The 18,843-nt window shown below is 38.8% G+C and overlaps 1 protein-coding gene across 1 annotated transcript in view; it reads right to left on the minus strand.

Moving 5' to 3' along the window:
• LOC144229487 (TBC1 domain family member 4-like) overlaps positions 1-18,843 on the minus strand; it is a 119,691-nt gene that overhangs the window by 7,859 nt on the left and 92,989 nt on the right. The window contains 2 exon segments of the mRNA XM_077761564.1: positions 1-3; positions 6-258. The exon segment at positions 1-3 is cut by the window's left edge and continues 470 nt beyond it. Coding sequence (XP_077617690.1) covers positions 1-3; positions 6-258 — 256 coding nt within the window.

The raw sequence follows: 18,843 nt of genomic DNA on the forward strand, positions 1-18,843 counted from the left end.
GGCGTCGCCCGCCTCCGTGCCGCCGCGCTGCTCGCCCTGGCTCTTCAGGCGCTGCTGCTCGTGCAGGCTGAACTTCTCGATGCAGTCGTCGATAAGGCTCGACGGGGCCTTCTTGTGGGTCACGGTCACCCTCCCGCAGTACAGGACTTCGAACTTCTGAGAGTTGTAGAAGGCATCCTCGTTGTCTTTGCTGGCTTTGGCATCCTCTTTCATGGCAGCTTTGGATAACTGCCTTATGCTGCTGATAACATCAGGAACCTGGAAGAGAATTTAAAATCCACAGTTCAGTTGAATATTTAGGAATCATTTATGTTTACCCAGACTCGTTCTTATCACACGAATGCATTCTCATCCTAAATGATAAAGTATAGAAAGGCAGTCAGACCCTATACAAGATAAAACATAAATTACACTCAGACATAAATGACTTAAAAGATAGAAATTTATTATCAGTATTATACCTTCCCATTTTTTTTAATGTTTTATTTATTTCTAGGAGAGAGAGAGAGAGAGCGTGATCAGGGGAGGGTCAGAGAGAGAGGGAGTCACAGACTGAAACAGGCTCCAGGCTCTGAGCTGGCAGTCAGCACAGAGCCCGATGCGGGGCTCGAACCCACGAACCGCGAGATCATGACCTAAGCGAAAGTCGGACGCTTAACCGACTAAGCCACCCAGGCGCCCCTATACCTTCCCATTTTAAACACGTTTCCCAAAAACAAAACTGTGAGACTACATAAGCCACTGCCAACCTTTAATAAACCATAATATATTCTTCGAGTACTTTGAAAAGTTATTATGATGGGTCAGAAAGTTTTAAAAAGTTAAGATTTTAAAAAACTTATCACCCAGGACCAAAAAAGTAAATGTAATGTATAAAAGTTACTATAAGTCTCAGCTGAAAGGAACCAAAGTGTCAACAAAGAGGATAAAATAAACTTTCTGGAAAAGCATATTAAGATCCAGACACTCCTCATCTGATGGCATTAGCCATCAGAAAAAAATGCAAATTAAAAGCATAGTAAGATACCATTACACACCTATTAGAATGGCTGACATCAAAAAGATGAAGGACACACTGGGATGTGGAGTAATTGGAACTCTCATACACTGTATGCAAAAATGTAAAACAGCAAAACCACATTAGAAAAATCTCTGGGGGATTTCTCTGGAGTTAAGTGTAGATCTGTCCCACAACTCAGTAATTCCACTCCTAGAGATTCAGCTAAGAGCCCTTAAAACGTATGTCCTCACAAAAGCTAATGCACAAATAGTCATAGAAGCCTTAGTCACAATACCCAAAATAACCAACCCAAATGTTCATCAACAAATGAACACTCACTAACCATCAGGGAAATGCAAATCAAAACCACAATGAGATATATCATCTTACCAAATGGTTATCATCGAAAAACACAAGAGAGAAGTACTGGCAAGAATGTGGAGAAAAGTGAATCCCCACATTGTGTCAGTGGGAACATCAACTGGTACAGGTAGTATGGAAAACAGTATGGAGTTTCCTCAAGGTATTAAAATTAGAACTTTTATATGATCCAGCAATTCCACTTCTGGGTATATATCCAAAGGAGACAAAAAATCATCATCTAAAAAAGCTACCTGCACCCCCAGACATGGAAACAACCTCAGGGTCTGTCCATAATTAATAGACTTTTAAAAATACAGATATAAGTATAAATGCACAGTGGAATATTATCAAGCCATAAAAGAAAAGAAATCTGTCACCTGTAACAACACAAATGGACCCCAAGAGCATTATGCTAATTGAGTAAGTCAGAGAGAGAAAGACAAATACTGCGTGATCTCAATTATATGCGGAATTTTTAAAAACTTAGCTCATAGATAAAGAAAACAGATTGGTGGTAGCCAGAGGCAAAGGGGGTAAGGGATAGAGGTTTGCTGGGACTGGGTAAAGGTGGTCAAAAGGTACAAACTTATAATATAAAATAAGTTCTGGGGATGTCATATATAGCACAGTGACTGTGGCTAATAAATACTACATAATACATTTGAAAGTCGCTAAGGAAGTAGATCTTAAAAGCTCTCATCACAAGAAAAAAACCTGTAACTATGTGAAGTGAGGGATGTAAAAATGATTTCGGCAATCATTTCCCAGTATATACATGTATCAAATCCTTTTATTGTACACCTGAACTAATACAACCTTGTATGTCAATTATGTCTCAATAAAACTGAAGAAAAAAAAAGCAAGCAGCTAAAATGTACATTTACACAACAGATTACAAATCTCTCATTTGGTTTATTACACACATCTTTTAACTGGTGTCCCTTGTCCCCTTCAATCTACTCTCAACAGCCAAAAGGTCCTTTTTAAACTGAAGTAGAATCCTTTTAAAACTTCTTCATGGGGCGTCTGGGTGGCTCAGTCAGTTAAGCGTCTGACTTCGGCTCAAGTCATGATCTCACGGTTCCTGGGTTCGAGCCCCGTGTCGGGCTCTGTGCTGACAGCTAGCTCAGAGCCTGGTGCCTGCTTCAGATTCTGTGTCTCCCTCTCTCTCTGACCCTCCCCTGCTCATGCTGTCTCTCTCTCTCTCTCAAAAATAAATAAAACGTTTAAAAAAATTAAAACTTTCTTCATGTTATTCCCCTGCAAATCCTCCAAGCTGCCCATTTCATTAAAAGACAAGATCCTAACAATGCCCTAAGGCCCCTCTCCATCTGCATGTGACAAATGTATAGATTAAATATGCATTGTGGCTACATGTCCTCCATATGATCTTTAGTCAACCTAGATTTTCATCTTTTCATCCTAACCGCATTTCCTATGCCCTTACTCCTAAACTCCCTCCCACTCTGCGTAGCCACACTGGCCTCCTAGCTATTCCTGGGACAAGCCGTCCACATTTCTCCCTCAAGGGCTCTGAGCTCTGTGCTCCTCCCCTGGTTAACTGCATGGCTCACTCCCTTACCTCATTAAATCCACGCTATTGCCACCTTGTGAAGCGCACACGCCCCCACCCCAAAACAGACGCACATACGCGCACACACAGACACACGCGCACACCCAGTGACACAGCCAGCGTTCCCTGGATTTTCCCCCTACTTCATTACTCTCTCTATATATAGCACTTATCTCTTTTAACATCCTGTATAATTTATTTGCCAGAATGTAGGCCCTAGGAGGGCAGTGATTTCTGTCTTTTGTGAGTTTTGTTTTTTGTTTTCACTTTTTCCTTGTATCCCAGAACCTAGCATGTTTCCTGGCACAAAGTACATGCCTATGTTGGCCAAAGGAAAAAAAAAAACAAACTTTCTGGATAATTTTTACCTTTGGAAAAGAAAGTTATTTTATATTCAGGGTTGCTTCACATTTGGACATACGTGGTATATCTTCAAGTCTTCTAGCATCCATTCTAAAACCGGAACTTCTCTTCGCATAATTATTTGGCATATACTGCCAAAACACTCACAATTTAAAATCATAAGAATTTCAGCTCACTGGTCAAGTACCTCCTATGAAAGAGTAAAGTGCAAATACTATAGTTTCAGTGACTATCCTGAACACCTGACCTGTCTCGGGAAAGAAGTCAGGTGTTTTGTACTAACACATGACCAGCAACCTTGGCCCTCTGTCTTTTTTTTTTTTTTTTTTTTGGCCTTAGTATCTGACAAGGGCCAAAGCTAAGGAGAGTGTGCTAGACATTCAACCCTACAAAAGGCAAAATGTTTCTAATGACTCTTAGGTCAATCTCTGAGACTGATGGATGACTTCTTCCTCACTAATCATATTTCAGGAAATATTTTTCATCTAATTTTGCAATCCAAATGTTCCTAAATTTCCAAAGTGTCTCCATAGAGTGTAGAAGAAGTATTATCTGTAGGATTTTTTTTTTGACCCTGCAGGATATTGATCTTCTTACAATATGTAAACTATTACAGAGCTACATGCTACCATTGAGACTATAAATGAAGTTAATCCAACCTTAGGTGTATCAATTCCTCTGTATTTCACAGTTGTACTTCTTCTCTACCATTATATTGAGAGCTCTCATATGTGAGGAACTGATTAGGGGCTGAATTTCTATAGTCTTACTGACACTTCCCTGTGACCACAGATAAAGGCTTAATACCTCAATGTAATTTAGTTAACAACCCAGTTTATATAAGCAAAGCTTATCATTTTGACCAAAAGGTATTGGTAACTTCATCTTCCAATAATCTGTCTTGTTAACTGTGCCATAAAACACAGATTCCAGTTGCCTTTAATATTCTCTCTCAGGTCAGGATTATCAACAGCTTCCAATGACCTGGGATGCAGAGAGGCTCTACCCGTGGAACTGACCTAACAACACCTGACTCTGTTTTTGCTTATTGTTACATGAGGAAAACACACATAAAACATTATACAACCCCTGCCAACACACTCAGAGCCCACACGGGGACGGAGACACTGATAAAGCAAGGTCAGTAAAATATCAGTAGTGGGGAAATGAGTTATTATTGAAACATGAAAAACTATGAGGCATTTAATTGGAGAGGCCAATCAGAAGCAGCACAAAAGAAAGAAAACACAGTCTAATACTTGCACATACACATGATATTTTGGGAAAACAGCATTCTCCTCTAGGACAGTGTTAACTAATATATTTATGTACCTTTCTACATTTTTAATGAGTTTTGCTGGTCACATGTATTGTGTGTTTCAACATCACCCCCCCCCCATTATTATACTGTAAACTCCTAAGTGGAGGACTGAGTGGTGGTGATTTTGCTCTTACTAGAGCTCTTCCATGTGACCGCTGGGAACGTATTCTGTGCTCAGAAGAAACTCTGTGACTATGGTCAGCAAACAGAGGTAATAAATAGTAGCGAACAACTACCTAGCATCCTGATAAAATTCTCTAGGACTGGTATAGACTTAGTAAATTCCTGTTGCTAACTTGAAATTTGGCACCCAAAAAAGGAAAGCCATAGCTTTTCACTCTGCTCTGTGCTCACCCAACTTGGAAGTGGATGTACAGGTCAGGAATGTCTCCAGATGCCATGGAGCACCTCAAACAACACACTCTAGGCACATAATCGAGTTATTCATACCCTAGCTATGAATCTCGCCAACGATCAGAGCCTGACTATGTCGTATGGAGGCTGGTGTGGATTTCATGCCAACTAAAGGCAAAGTTTTTATTCTGTAGCAGCACATACTTTTTAACGCAAAACAGTGATAATGAAAAAGAAAAAAGACCAAACGGGATCGAGAGGTTTGTAGTGTATCTTCAGCACTGCCAGGAATCTATGCTATTCCACATCCTAGAGTTTCCCTACCAGTGAAAAGGGGGTGGAGGGGGTGAGAGAGATGGTCAATAAGACCTCATCTAGATCCAAATTTCTGTGAGTTTATTATTGCACCCACGTCAATATAGGAGCAAGGAGACAGAAAATCAACTCTACTATTAAACCAGAAATAGTCTAAGTCATTGAAATGATTCATTTTCATTAACATACAGTGGTCGATTCAACAAACAATAAATGAACAGGGCTTTTTTTCAAATGTCTCATGATATTAAGAAAAAGCACAGTGCCACCTTTAGCCAGTATGTTGTTGTTACACCTTCAGTGATCTGGCTAAAAGAATTTACATTCAAGTATCAAAAAGCAGACAATAGCAATTCCTCACTCTAGAGAGGAAAAAAAAAATGCCACTAGATCCCTAGATGCCATGCTGTGGCTTCTCATTATTTATCATAATTAGTTATCACACTCTAAGAAATCCAGGGGTATTATAAAAATTACACTCCACCTGACTTCAAAAGAAAACAAATTCTACAAGAACCACAACTGATATTTAAAGGCCTAGGCAAACACTGGAGAAAAATCTGGATAGTCAAAAGCACTAAGGAAAAGTACCTTTGGTCATGAAGCCAGTTGAAAGTCATTCTCCAAGAGCTGTAAATACACGCCAAAGTGATGTAGTCCTCAGAATGAGCCTTTTGTCACACTTCAGAAGTTCTCTTTCTTTTTAAATAAGCCGGTGGTAATTCCACTGCATTTGTTAAAGTCCACGTTATCACTATGCAGCCAATTACAAAAGTCCCCAAGAATAACCGTGATTGCTTCAAAAGTAAAGCATTTCCTGACTCTGCAATCAGGAAACACACTGATTGTTCAGGACTAAAGAGCAGAAGCTTTAGCTTTCTTTAAAAAGAAACATTTTAAATTTGATAACTATTGTCTTCTTAAGCTGCTTAAATAATCACAAGTGTCTAAGGCTTACTAGATACGGACACAAGAGAAGATTATACTACAGTGTCTTTTTTCCACAAAAAAAGAACTGGTGAACCAATGAACCTCAGTAAGCATTTAAAAATGGATACAAATATGAGTATGAGAATAAGCTTAAACCATATTTAAGGCAAAATATAACTAGGTAAATTCTTTTACAGTCAATATGAGCTTAACCGGTTGATTCATTATTAATCATTTTATTATACTTATGGTAGGCACAGAAAAATTTAGGTAAGTACAAAGAAGAGGTGGGAAAGGATTTTTTAAAAGTTGAGGAAATACACTAGGAAACATTTCAAGTAAACTGAAAAGGCTGCCTAATGAGAAGAACTGAAAATTTAAACTAGTCTCAAAGAGAGACAGGATGGAAAAGAAATACATTTGCTTTGAAAGTAATACATGCCTTTAGGGAGAGGTAAGATTTCCCACCCTATTAAGTGGCGCTTGGCTGGCTCAGTCAGAAGAACCTGCAGCTCTTGATCTTAGGGTCGTGAGTTTGAGCCCCACAATGGGTATAGAGATTACTTAAATAAATAAAAAATTTTTAAAAAAGATCAGCTCAGCATTTTGAGAAAAGACTAATTTGATCACTTGATGTTATCATTTCTATTTGGCTTTCAAAAGTTCATATTCAACCAATGGAAAGTGATCAGAGGGTATAACGTGCCATGAAATAGTTCACCTATGTTAAGGAAACACTACCCATTACCTCAAAGTGCAGAAGTTTTTCCAGCCCCAGTGACTTTGGAAGCATAGTTTGTGTTGTCGTTTTTAAGGTGAGGCTGTCTGACAATGTCCATAAGACATAAAATTGATTTTTTTTTAACCATCTTAACTTTTATCTGAAAGTACTAAAGCAATTCTTTGTATCTGGTTAAAAATATAAATGATAAGGGCGCCTGGGTGGCTCAGTAGGTTGACCGTCCAACTTGGGCCCAGGTCATGATCACGCGGTTCACAAGTTCCAGCCCCATGTCGGACTCTGTGCTGACAGCTCAGAGTCTGGAGCCTACTTCGGATTCTGTGTTTCCCTCTCTCTCTGCCCCTCACCAGCTCATACTCTGTCTCTTTATCTCTCAAAAATAAATAAAAACATTAAATATATATATATAAATTATTATTTAAGATAAACCTTGCATAGCAAAAAGAGATCTGATTATCACTAGCTCTAGATTCAAAATAACTAGAGTAATGCAGAGTTTTTAAAGTCACGTAATTATAAAACTAAAGGTGCCCTTATGGAATCACTGATCCCCACTATCTTGTTTTATAGATGTGGAAACAAACTATTTACATCAGAAGTTAAACCAATAAAGAAATAAAAGGGTGAGCTTGCAGAAAGGAGACTCTTTAGAGCCAAAGAAAGCAGAGTATCCCTGTGACATAAACCACAGTCATCCAAGTTGTGTAGTTTTTGCACCTCACGGGCTTCAGTCGAGACAGCTTTCTCTCAGACCAGGCTTTACTTCTTAGATGATCTCGGCCACTTTGCTCCAAACTCATGTTTCACCCAGCTCTTCCCTAACTGATGGTTTCTTGCTGGCCTCTGAGGTAGCTCAAGCTTCAGAGAGGAAAATTCTTAAAACCTTTCTGCTCAATTCTCCCCTTCCATTCTCTCTCACTGCTCCTGCCATTGAATCCTGTTGCTGGACGTGTGCTCTTATGACTGTTCCAAATTTACAAAAGGGTCCTCAGTAGCAGCTGAGTTTGGTGCTAGAGAGAAAGAGCATAACAAGATGGAAGATGGGGTAAGGGATAGAAATTTAGATGGTGAGAATTGGCAAGGTCAGTCTTTTTCAAATTCCCTTTCAAGGGGAAAATCACTATTGGAAAAGTGGATTCATCCCTAGCATGGTATATTAGAAACATACATCACATGAAGTTAGAAGTCTTGAGTGGAAAGCCTCATTCCATCATCTATTATTATCTGTGGTAAAGACACTATACATCCTTCTCAGCCTCTGGCTTTTCGTTCATCTGTAAAATGGGAATTACCATGCTTATTTCAGAAATAATAAAGTGGGAAAATTAAATTAGATGTGCAAATGTGCTTGACACAGTGCTGGGACCATGAAAGCGTTTAATAATGTTTAATTATGGGGCATCTGGGTAGTTCAGTCAATTGAGGGTCAGACTTCAGCTCAGGTCATAATCTTGCGGTTAGTGGGTTCGAGCCCCACATCAGGCTTGCTGCTGTCAGCCTGTCAGCAAAGAGCCTGCTTCAGATCTTCTGTCTCCCTCTCTCTGCCCCTCCCCCATGTGTGTTCTTAAAAAATAAACATAAATTTTTTAATAATAATTAAATCTGCAATGTAAGTAAGATTTATACTGTAATGAGATGGAAGAAGTGAAAAACTGCTGATAAATTAAAATAAATATATTGCCTTTCTGGAATTTAAGTTGCAGTGGGGGATATAATACATAAGTAAAATATAAAGGATTCTAGATAGTGAAAATTGCCACAGAGAAAATTAGTGCAGGGAAGGGGACAAAAAGTGTGGAGGGAGCAGCAGCATAGCCCTAATTTTAGAGACAGGACTCTTCCATAAAATATTTGAGTAAAAACCTGAAGTCAGCAAGGAGGTGAGCCATACAGCTTATCAGGGGGAGGAACATTCCAGGCAGATGGAACACCAAGTACAAGGGCCCTGAAGCAGAAATTTGCCTGGCGTGTTCAGGGAACGAAGAGGAGCCAGTGTGGCTGGATGTGAGCGAGTGAGCACGGGGAGATTATCAAAGAGGCCACTGTGGGGAACAGGAGACATCTCAGTCATGCAGGGCCTTGAAAGGACTTTGGCTTTTACTCTTGGTGAGAGCGGAAGTCACCATCGGGTGCTGAGTTAGATGCTTAAAGGCTCCCCTTGCCTGCTGTATGGAGGAGAGAAGGTGAGGGTGATGAACAGGAACCACGGCACCCAGCCAGGGCGAGTTAACAGTCCAGGCCGACCTGAAAATGGTTCACAGAGGAGCCTCAGCCAGGGAAGAGGTGAGAACCTGAAGGTGTCTGGATATAATTGTAAAGGCACCTTGTAAAGATAAGGTGCTTTGTTGATAGATGTATTGTGGCATGTAAGAGAAGGAAAGGGAGCATGTATGCACTTTATGGGTTTGGGCCAGAGAAACTAGAAAATTAGAGCTGCAGTGAAACAGGTTGGGTGTGGGGAGGCTTAAAAGAGCAGGAACTTAGGGGCACCTGGGTGGCTCGGTCAGTTAAGCATCCGACTCTTGGCTGGGGCGCCTGGGTGGNTTAAGCATCCGACTCATGGTTTTGGCCCAGGTCATGATCTCATGATCACAGGATTGAACTCTGCATGCTGAGCATGAAGCCTGCTTGGGATTCTCTCTCTCCCTCTCTCTCTCTCTGCCCCTCTCCCACTCTCTCTCAACATAAATAAATTTATATAAATAAATAAATAAAGAGCAGAAGCTTAGTGTTAGACATGTTAATTTTGAGAAGCTTACAGGCATCCAAAAAGAGATATATACATGAAGACACATGTCTAGAGCTCCGTGCAGAGGCCAAAGCTGAGAAAGAAAAATTGGAAGGTATTAGTATATGGGTGGTATTTAAAGCCATGAGGTGAGTTCCTCAAGAGAGCATAGATAACGGAGAGCCTGAGGCACTGAGAGGCAGGCAGACTGAATATCTGCAGGGACCAAGCCCTGAAGCACACAGCGCTTGTAGTGGGGCAGATGCAGAGATATGTCCAAAGGAAAATACAGCCAAGACTCAGGGACAAAACCTGCAAGAATGGCATCCCGAAGCCAAATAAGAAAGGTTTCCAAGCACCATGACCCTGACAATAAAAGTTTTCGAGGGGTTTAGGGCAAAGTCCTTACTGGAGTCAGTTCCAAAGAAAATTCCAGGAACAAAATCCGAAACAATAGGCGCATGAAATCTATCAGGGCAGCAGCTGTAGGTACAAGTGAATCAAAAGAGGATTCTCTCCTAAAGGTAAGAAATGACAGCTCCAACAGAGAATATCCAGTTGTGAAGAGGAGAGTGATGGTCTGCAGGGAGGAGGCAGAACTGTGGACATCGTCCTTAAGTACAGGAGGAGACAGCATCCAGGGCACACTGGGCAAGTCTGAAGTCATCCAGGGACGTGGACAGTTCACCCCAAAGGGAAAGGCAAAATATAAGGCCACAGATGCTGGAGAATGAGGTCTCCTCTGACTGCTGGAATTCCCGCAGTAAAACAGAAAGCATGATCATCAGCTGAGGTGATGACGGGGAAGAAGAGCAGAGTATGGAAAACTGAACAATGTCATTCAAGGGTGACTAGAGGCAAAATTATAAGGTGAAGCAGGCTACCCTTTCTATGCTCTAATGATGTTGAATGTGACCCCTACAACCCTGTCATGGAAAAATGTGTACTTGAATCTAAAGTTGAACTTGAGAACTCACGTATCTGGTGAAATTCAGGAATCAGCCAGCAATTAAGAGAGATTTTGTACCTCAAAACAAAACCATGTAGGTAAACTGCGTTTTTTGCCTAGGATGAGATTGGGAGCTATGCTATATAAGTAATATTTACATAGGTAAATTTTTTTTTTTATTTCTGAGAGTAAGAGAGAGACAGCGTGACCAGGGGAGGGTCAGAGAGAGAGGTAGATACGAAATCCAAAGCAGGTTCCAGGCTCTGAGCTAGCTGTCAGCACAGAGCCTGACGTGGGGCTCGAACCCACAAACCATGAGATCATGACCTGAGCTGAAGTCGGACACTGAACCAACTGAGCCATCCAGGTGCCCCAGTAATAGATTTTGGGAAAAGTCTGCATGTAGTTAGGCAAAAAAGAAATATAATTCTTTATCTTACCAAATAAGAGTAACATATTTTATAAAGTACCTGTATCACTTATAAAAAATAATTCCATATTTCTTTTATTGTATATGAATATTTATATAAATATGACCAAAAACGTAAAATAAGCAGTCATTAAGACAAGAAAGTCAAATTTCTTGCGCATATTTAATCTAGAAAGTTAATCTGTTTTCTAAATGTTATAATATAGAATAGGGGCATCTAGGAAGCAGCCCTGAAGAGCGGTTATTATTATTATTATTTTTTTTAAGCTGGCACCATGAGACCCACAGTTTCAAATGCAGGATAGCCCTTTACCCAACCACAGATCATTTTCAATGTGAGATCAACCTATTACTTTCTTACTCAACTAGATGATTTCCAATCATCATGTTAGTCCTATTATTTGCTTCATACTCACATTTTTAAAAGTAAACAGTTCAAAATTGATTACACTCTAGCCATCCTGACTAAGAAAAAGAAAAGACACAAATTAATATCAGAAATAAAAGAAGAAGCATCGCTACAGATCCCATGGAAATTAAAAGGATAATAAAAGAATACTATGAATCACTTCATTCTCAGAAATTTGAAATCTTAAATGTAATAGACCAAATCCTTGAATGATAAAACTCATGCAACAAGAAATAAATGGTCTAAATAAGTCTATTTCTATGAAAGAAATTATATCAATGATTAATAATTTTCTAAACCAGAGAACATCAAGCAAAATAGTTTCGCTGGTGAATTGTATAAAACATTTAAGAGGGGCGCCTGGGTGGCTCAGTCGGTTAAGCATCCGACTTCAGCTCAGGTCACAATCTCATGGTCCATGGGTTCAAGCCCTGCATCGGGCTCTGTGCTGACAGCTTCAGATTCTGTGTCTTCCTCTCTCTCTGCCCCTCCCCCACTCATGCTCTGTCTCTCTCTGTCTTTCAAAAATAAATAAACTTAAAAAAAATTTTAAGAAAAAAATTATACCAATTCTCTACAACCTCTTTCAGAGGAAACAGGAAATACTATCTAAGTCATTCTGTGAAACCAGTTTTACCTAATACCAAAACCAGACAAAAATGTTACAAGAAAGAAAAACTATAGACCAAGAGCTCTCATGAGCATAGACATAAAAATTCTTAACAAAATAGTAGCAAATCAAATCCAGTAAGCCATAAAAAAGAATTATACCCCAAGACCAAGTGGGATTTATCTGAAGTATGCAAGACTAGTTCAATATTTGAAAAATCAATTAACATAATCCATCATATCAACAGAATAAAAAAGGAAAAATCAGGGGCACCTGGGTGGTTCAGTCAGTTAAGTGTCCAACTTCAGCTCAGGTCATGAGCTCACTATTCCCAAGTCTGAGCCCCACATTGGCCTCTGTACTGACAGCTTAGAGACTGGGGCCTGTTTTGGATTCTGTGTCTCCCTCTCTCTCTCTGCCCCTCCCCCACTGGTACTCTTTCTCTCTGTCTCTCTCAAAATAAATAAACATTAAAAAAATAAATAAAAAAGGAAAAAGGAAAAATCACATATTGATACCAATAGATGCAGAAAAAGCACTGGACACAATCCAACACCTATTCACTGTAAAGACCCTTAGCAAACTAGCAATAGAGGGGTAACTTTCTCAACATGAAAAAGACTTCCCACAATAAAACTAAAGCTAACAACATACTTAATGGTGAGTAACTCAAAACATTCCCATCAAGATCAGGTACAAGGCAAGGAAGGATATCCCCTCTCACCACTCCTTTTAATATCAAACTAGAAGTTCTTGCTAATTCAGTAAGGCAAGAAAAGGAACAATAGTTTTAAATATTGTGTAAGAAGAAATAACACTCTCTTTGTCCTCAGATGACATAGTTGTCAATGTAGAAAATCTGAAAGAATTTGAAAAACAAACAACAACAAAAACACCTCCCATTATAAGTGATTACAGCAAGATAGCAGGATATAAGGTTAACATACAAAAGTCATTTGCTTTCCTATAGGCCAGCAATGAACAAAGGGAATTTGAAAATAAAAGCAAAACACTATCTACATTAGCACTCCCCACCAAATCAAACACTTAGGCATAAATCTAATAAGATATGTCCAAGATTTATAGGGGAAAAACTACAAAACTCTGATGAATCTAATGAAAGAAAAACTAGATAAATGGAGAAATAATCCATATTCATGATTAGGAAGACTCAATGGTGATCAGAGGTCAGAGATTTTCCCAACTTGATTTATAGATTTAATGCAATCCCAATCAAAATTCCAGAAATTACTTTTATGGATATTGATAAACTGATTCTAAAGTTACATGGAGAAGCAAACAACTCAGAATAGCCAAGACAATACTAAAGGAAAAAAGCAAAGTTGGAAGATTGACACCACCCAACTCCAAGACTTACTATACAGCTACAATGATAAAGACAGTATGGTGTAAGTGAAAGAATAAATCAGTGGAACAAAATAGCTTAGAAATAAACCCACATAAATATATTCAGCTAATCTCTGACAAAGTAGTAAAGACAATACAATAGAGCAAAGATAGTTTCTTTAACAAATGGTGCTGGACAACTGGACATTCCCATGCCAAAGGAAAAAATAATTACTCTAGACATAGAGTATACCCTTCACAAACTTAATTATTAACTCAAAATGGATTATATGCCTATATGCAAAATGCAAAAAATATGAAACTCCAAGGGTGCCTGGGTGGCTCAGTCGGTTAAGCATTTGACTTTGGCTCAGGTCCTAACCCCACAGTTTGTGGGTTCAAGCCCTCCATCTGGCTTTGCACTGACAGCTCAGAGTCTGGAGGCTGCTTCAGATTCTGTGTCTCCTCCCCACTCTCTGCCCTTCCCCTGCTGTGCTCTATCTCTCTTTCAAAAATAAATAAAAACATTTTTAAAAATATATGAAACTCCACGAAGATAGCATAGGAAAAAATTTAGATGACCTTGGGTACAGTGATGCCATTTTAGATAACAACATGAAAGACATGATCCCTGAATGAAATAATTGATAAGCTGCATGTGATTAACATTAAAACTTCTGTTCGACAAAAGACATCATCAGGAGACCAACAGACTGGGAGAAAATATTTGCCAAAGACACTTCTGCTAAGGAACTATCAACCAAAATTTATAAAGAACTCTTAACAATAAGAAACAACCTAATTAAAAAATTGGCCAGAGACCTTAACAGACATACCACCAAAAAAAGACAGATAGCTACTAAGCACACAGAAAGGTGTTCCACATATGTCACCAGGAAGTGCAAGTTAAAACAACAGCAAGATACCACCACATAGCTATTAGTATGGCCCAAATCTGGAAGACTACCAATACCAAATGCTGATGAGGATGTAGAGCAAAAGAAACTCTCATACACTGATAGTAAGAATGCAAAATGGTACAGCCTCTTTGGAAGACAGGGGGTTTTTTGTTACAGAATTTTTACAAAACTAAAAACACTGATATCTTACAAAACTAAACATACTCGTATCCTACAACATAGCAATCACTCTTCTTGGTATTTATCAAAGGAGTTGAAAACATCTATTCATACAGAAACCTGCACACAGATACTTATAGAAGCTTTATTCATAATTGTACTTGGGAACAACCAAGATGTCCCTCAGTATGTGAATGGATAAACTGTGGTACATTCAGGACAATGGAACATTATTCATTGCCAAAAAGAAGTGCGCTATTAACCCATGAAAAGACATGGAGGAACCTTAAATGCATATTAATATGTGAAAGAAACCAAATGTGAAAAGGCTACATGCTGTGTGCTTCCAACTATATGATATTTTGGAAAAGGCAAAACTATGGACACAATAAAAAAAGGTGGAAAGGAAGGAGAGATGACAGGGCAGAGTACAGACAAATTTAGGGCCTTGCAAATACTCTGTATGGTATTCTGTTGGATATATGTCATTGTAAGTTTCTCCAAACCCAATGTTCCACACCAAGAATGACCCTAAAGTAAACTATTTACTTTGAGTGATCATGGTGTGTCAATGTAGGTCTATCCCTGGTAATAAATGCACAATTACTGTGAGTCATATAATGAGGGTAGCCATATATGTGAGGAAGCAGGGGTATCTGGAAAGTCTGTGCGTTCCTCTTAATTGTATTGTAAACCCTAAATTGCTCTAAAAAAATGAAGTCTTCTAAAAAAAAAAAATGTCATTTGTATTTGCTCCAAGAAACACTAGAGGGAGCTTTCCTACATGAACTAGGGTACCTAAGCAAAAAAAAAAAAAAAGAAATTAAGCCCTTTGTAATACTGAAAAAATGTCACTGTTTATAAAACATTATTACTACTGCTCCCATTTTGACTTATAAAATTAATCATTGGCAATTAAATTAACTGACATTTTAAGCGACTAGACAGTGTGGCAATAAAATTAATAAGTCTACAAATAAAGTCAGACTGAAAAAATTAGAATATATCAAAATCGGCACTTGATAACCTTGAATATCTCATATAGTTTCAAACAGGACATAATAAACATAGTAAGAAAGTTAGGCCTTGCTCCTTTATCATGTTACATGAAAGTATAAAGCCATCTAAACAAAATGCCAAAACTGGACACTTTAGTAACTAGCTCTAACTTATGAAATGTCTGAACTTATGAGGAGAGGACTTTTTGAGCAAGACTTAGTTGGGAAATAGAATGAGCGAAAGCTAAACCCAGAGGGACCTGGACATGACACGCTCTGGCTAAGATCAGTAGATAAAGCTGTAATATTATCAGGAAGCAAAAAACACCAGGCCTTTCTCAGAAACCTATTTTTGTCCTGGCCTTCCTGATTACTTCAGATATTTATGCCACTACAACAGAATTTTCACCTTGCAAATGAAAATAATATGGCATTCCTGAACGTCTTTTCAGAGACATGGGTTAATTTGTACACATTAACTGCCAAATGTGCGTATGTCTCCATTCTTCAAAGAAGAAAAGTGCTAACTGTGGCTGCTCCAGGATAAAAAGGAAAACGAACACTCACTTATTTTCAGTATTAGGCTGAAAAGAAGGACAAGGGCAAGCAATCAGACGCCTAATCTCTGACCTGGACTAGCACTTTCTGTGCGTGAAGGAAAAGTACTGTGTCCACACGGTGACTATTCATGCTAGAGCTCTCTACTACGCTATCTCCAATCCCACAGTAGAATTAAACTCCTGCAAATCACATAAGTCATAATGGAGTGTGCCTGATACGGCTGTTCCTAGTACAACGAAAATTAGTATGTACAATCAAATCTTACAGCAAGACTTGCATTTCTGAGCCTCATTCTTTCTTGTTTGTGACTCTGGTGATCATCACCTAGAAAAGATTCTGATTAGAAAATACTTTTTTCAGGGCCGATACTAGTTTCTCAAAGATATTCTTCTTTGTCCATTAAATATTAACGATCTCTTCCCCCATTCTCACCTGCCTCCACCCCATGCCTTGTGTGGCCTGGCTAAATGATACCAAAAGAGAACATATAATGATTTCAGTGACTCAACCCCATTTTTTATTGACTACAGGAAACAATAGAAAGCTTGAGTCTCTCAGAGTCCTGAAGAAAATATCCCTTATAGGCGCCTCATAGACATTTGATTGAAACCAGATTAATAAACATAGTACTTCCAAAAAAATAAACCTCTATTTTTGAAGTCTCTAAAATGTCACCATGTTGCTTGAAAGCCACCTGGAAGAGTGCACTGTCATAACTAGTCTTTGCACAGAACAAAACCAGGCCCTATTCACACAAGAATGTGACCTGTAGACAGAGATCTCCTATCCCCTTCAGCAAAATTTAATCAGATGACACCATTACCTTTCAATTAATTGATCTTCCATGATTCTGTTAAGATTTCAAGTAAACTTTGTTAACTTAGCATATGAACACTGCCCTATCTCCCACCAAAGAAAAGTATTTTACTTAACAAATTTCATGTATGTCAAATATTAAACTGCCAAATTTTAATCCCTTGAGGCTGACTCTCACTTTAGAATTTTAAAGGGAATATGCGACACTTATATGTTTTTCATGATATAAAAGATTTAATTTTCTAATACTCAAAATGCTTCAGAGGCATCTGTGTGGCTCAGTTGGTTAAGCGTGTGACTTAAGCTCAGGTCAGGATCTCATAGTTTGTAAGTTCAAGCCCCGTATCCAGTTCTCTGCTGTCAGCTCACTTAGGCTCCTCTGTTTCCCTCTCTCTCTGCCTCTCTCTCTTTAAATAAATAAATAAATAAATAAATAAATAGCATTAAAAAAAAACACCTCCTTCTATCTCTTAAATGAATCCATGATTACACCAATGGTTCAGTTACAATCAACATGACTGAAGATAAAAGAAATTCAGGAAATTTGTTCAATGGCTATTAATAACTTGCCTGTATAGTACGTTAACGTGGCCAGAATTCATCTTCATAAAAATTTCAAAAAAGAGATCTGAGCTATGTCTTGCCAAAATTCACAACTTCAAAGTCAGAAAATAAATTCAGGTGGCTCAGTCGGCTAAGCATCAGACTTCAGCTCAGGTCATGATCTCATTTTCGTGAGTTCAAGCTCCATGCAGCGCTCTGTGCAGACAGCTCAGAACTGGAAGCTTGCTTCAGATTGTGTCTCCTTCTCTCTCTCTGTCCCTCCCCTACTCACTTCTCTCTCTCTCTGTCTCAAAAAATGAATAAACATTAATTTTTTAAAAAAGAAGAATAAAGTAAATTCAAAGAAATTCACAGTCCTTGTTTTTTTCATATATGGACTACTTTCAAGAAAGACTACGATGATCCTTATTATAAATCCTTTATGAACAACTTATCAGCTGAATTAGGCACTGTTATATCTCAATGGCACCAACCCTAATTTACAACAAATAGTTCTAGAAGATGTTTGCAATCCTTGTACATAACCTTCCCTGGCCCAACCTCTCTATGTCCCACAAAGTAGGCCACAATGAAGGGCATGTAATCCAAGCTGGACCAGTGACAGATAGAGGGGTCGGTATGTGACCCAAGACTGGTCAATCTGAGTCACTCCCTAATATTTTTCAAACATAAATCAAGAATAGCTGTTTTCAATATACATCCTCAAGCTACTGAGGAAGTTAGTCTGGTACCACAAGTGGTCATATCCCTTTGCTGGAGAAAGCTAGTCTAAAGTAAAACAAAAATGAAAATGAAATGAACAGAAAATTAAAACCAAGAGATGAAGAGAAAGAGTCCTGTGAGGTGAGGCCCCTGGTTGTAGACCTCCTTGGAAGTGTGGCTAATTAACCCTGGGTCTCCTCCAATTCTAGGGGCCACTCAGGATCCTTTCATATGGGTGGTGGTTTTCACCTTAGCCTCTGAGAGTCCTACTAGTATACAAGTCTATGTGGATTGTTGGGATTGGGTTCATCTGCCCTGATGAAACACAAAATAACAACTGGTTACAGAAAACACAACTTTTTTTTTTTTTTACAAATAGTTTATGGTCAAATTAGTTTCCACATAACACCCAGTGCTCATCCCCACAAGTGCCCATCACCCCTCCCCCCCACATCCATCAATCCTCAGTTTTTGTAAGCATTTAAGAGTCTCTCAGAAAACACAACTTTAACTGCCTCTCACATTAAAGTCCAGCATACAATACAGGCTTGTTTTGTTACTTCATCATGTCATTAAATATCAAAGATGCATGCTTCTTCTATTTTCTTGTCCTGAATTTGGGAGGCTTTGACCTCATGGTCCAAACAGTGGCAAATGAATTCCAGGTAGCAGGACACAAAGAAGGAAAG

This window comes from Crocuta crocuta, unplaced genomic scaffold, assembly GCF_008692635.1.
Source record: "Crocuta crocuta isolate KB4526 unplaced genomic scaffold, BGI_CrCroc_1.0 scaffold60, whole genome shotgun sequence".
Taxonomy (NCBI): domain Eukaryota; kingdom Metazoa; phylum Chordata; class Mammalia; order Carnivora; family Hyaenidae; genus Crocuta; species Crocuta crocuta.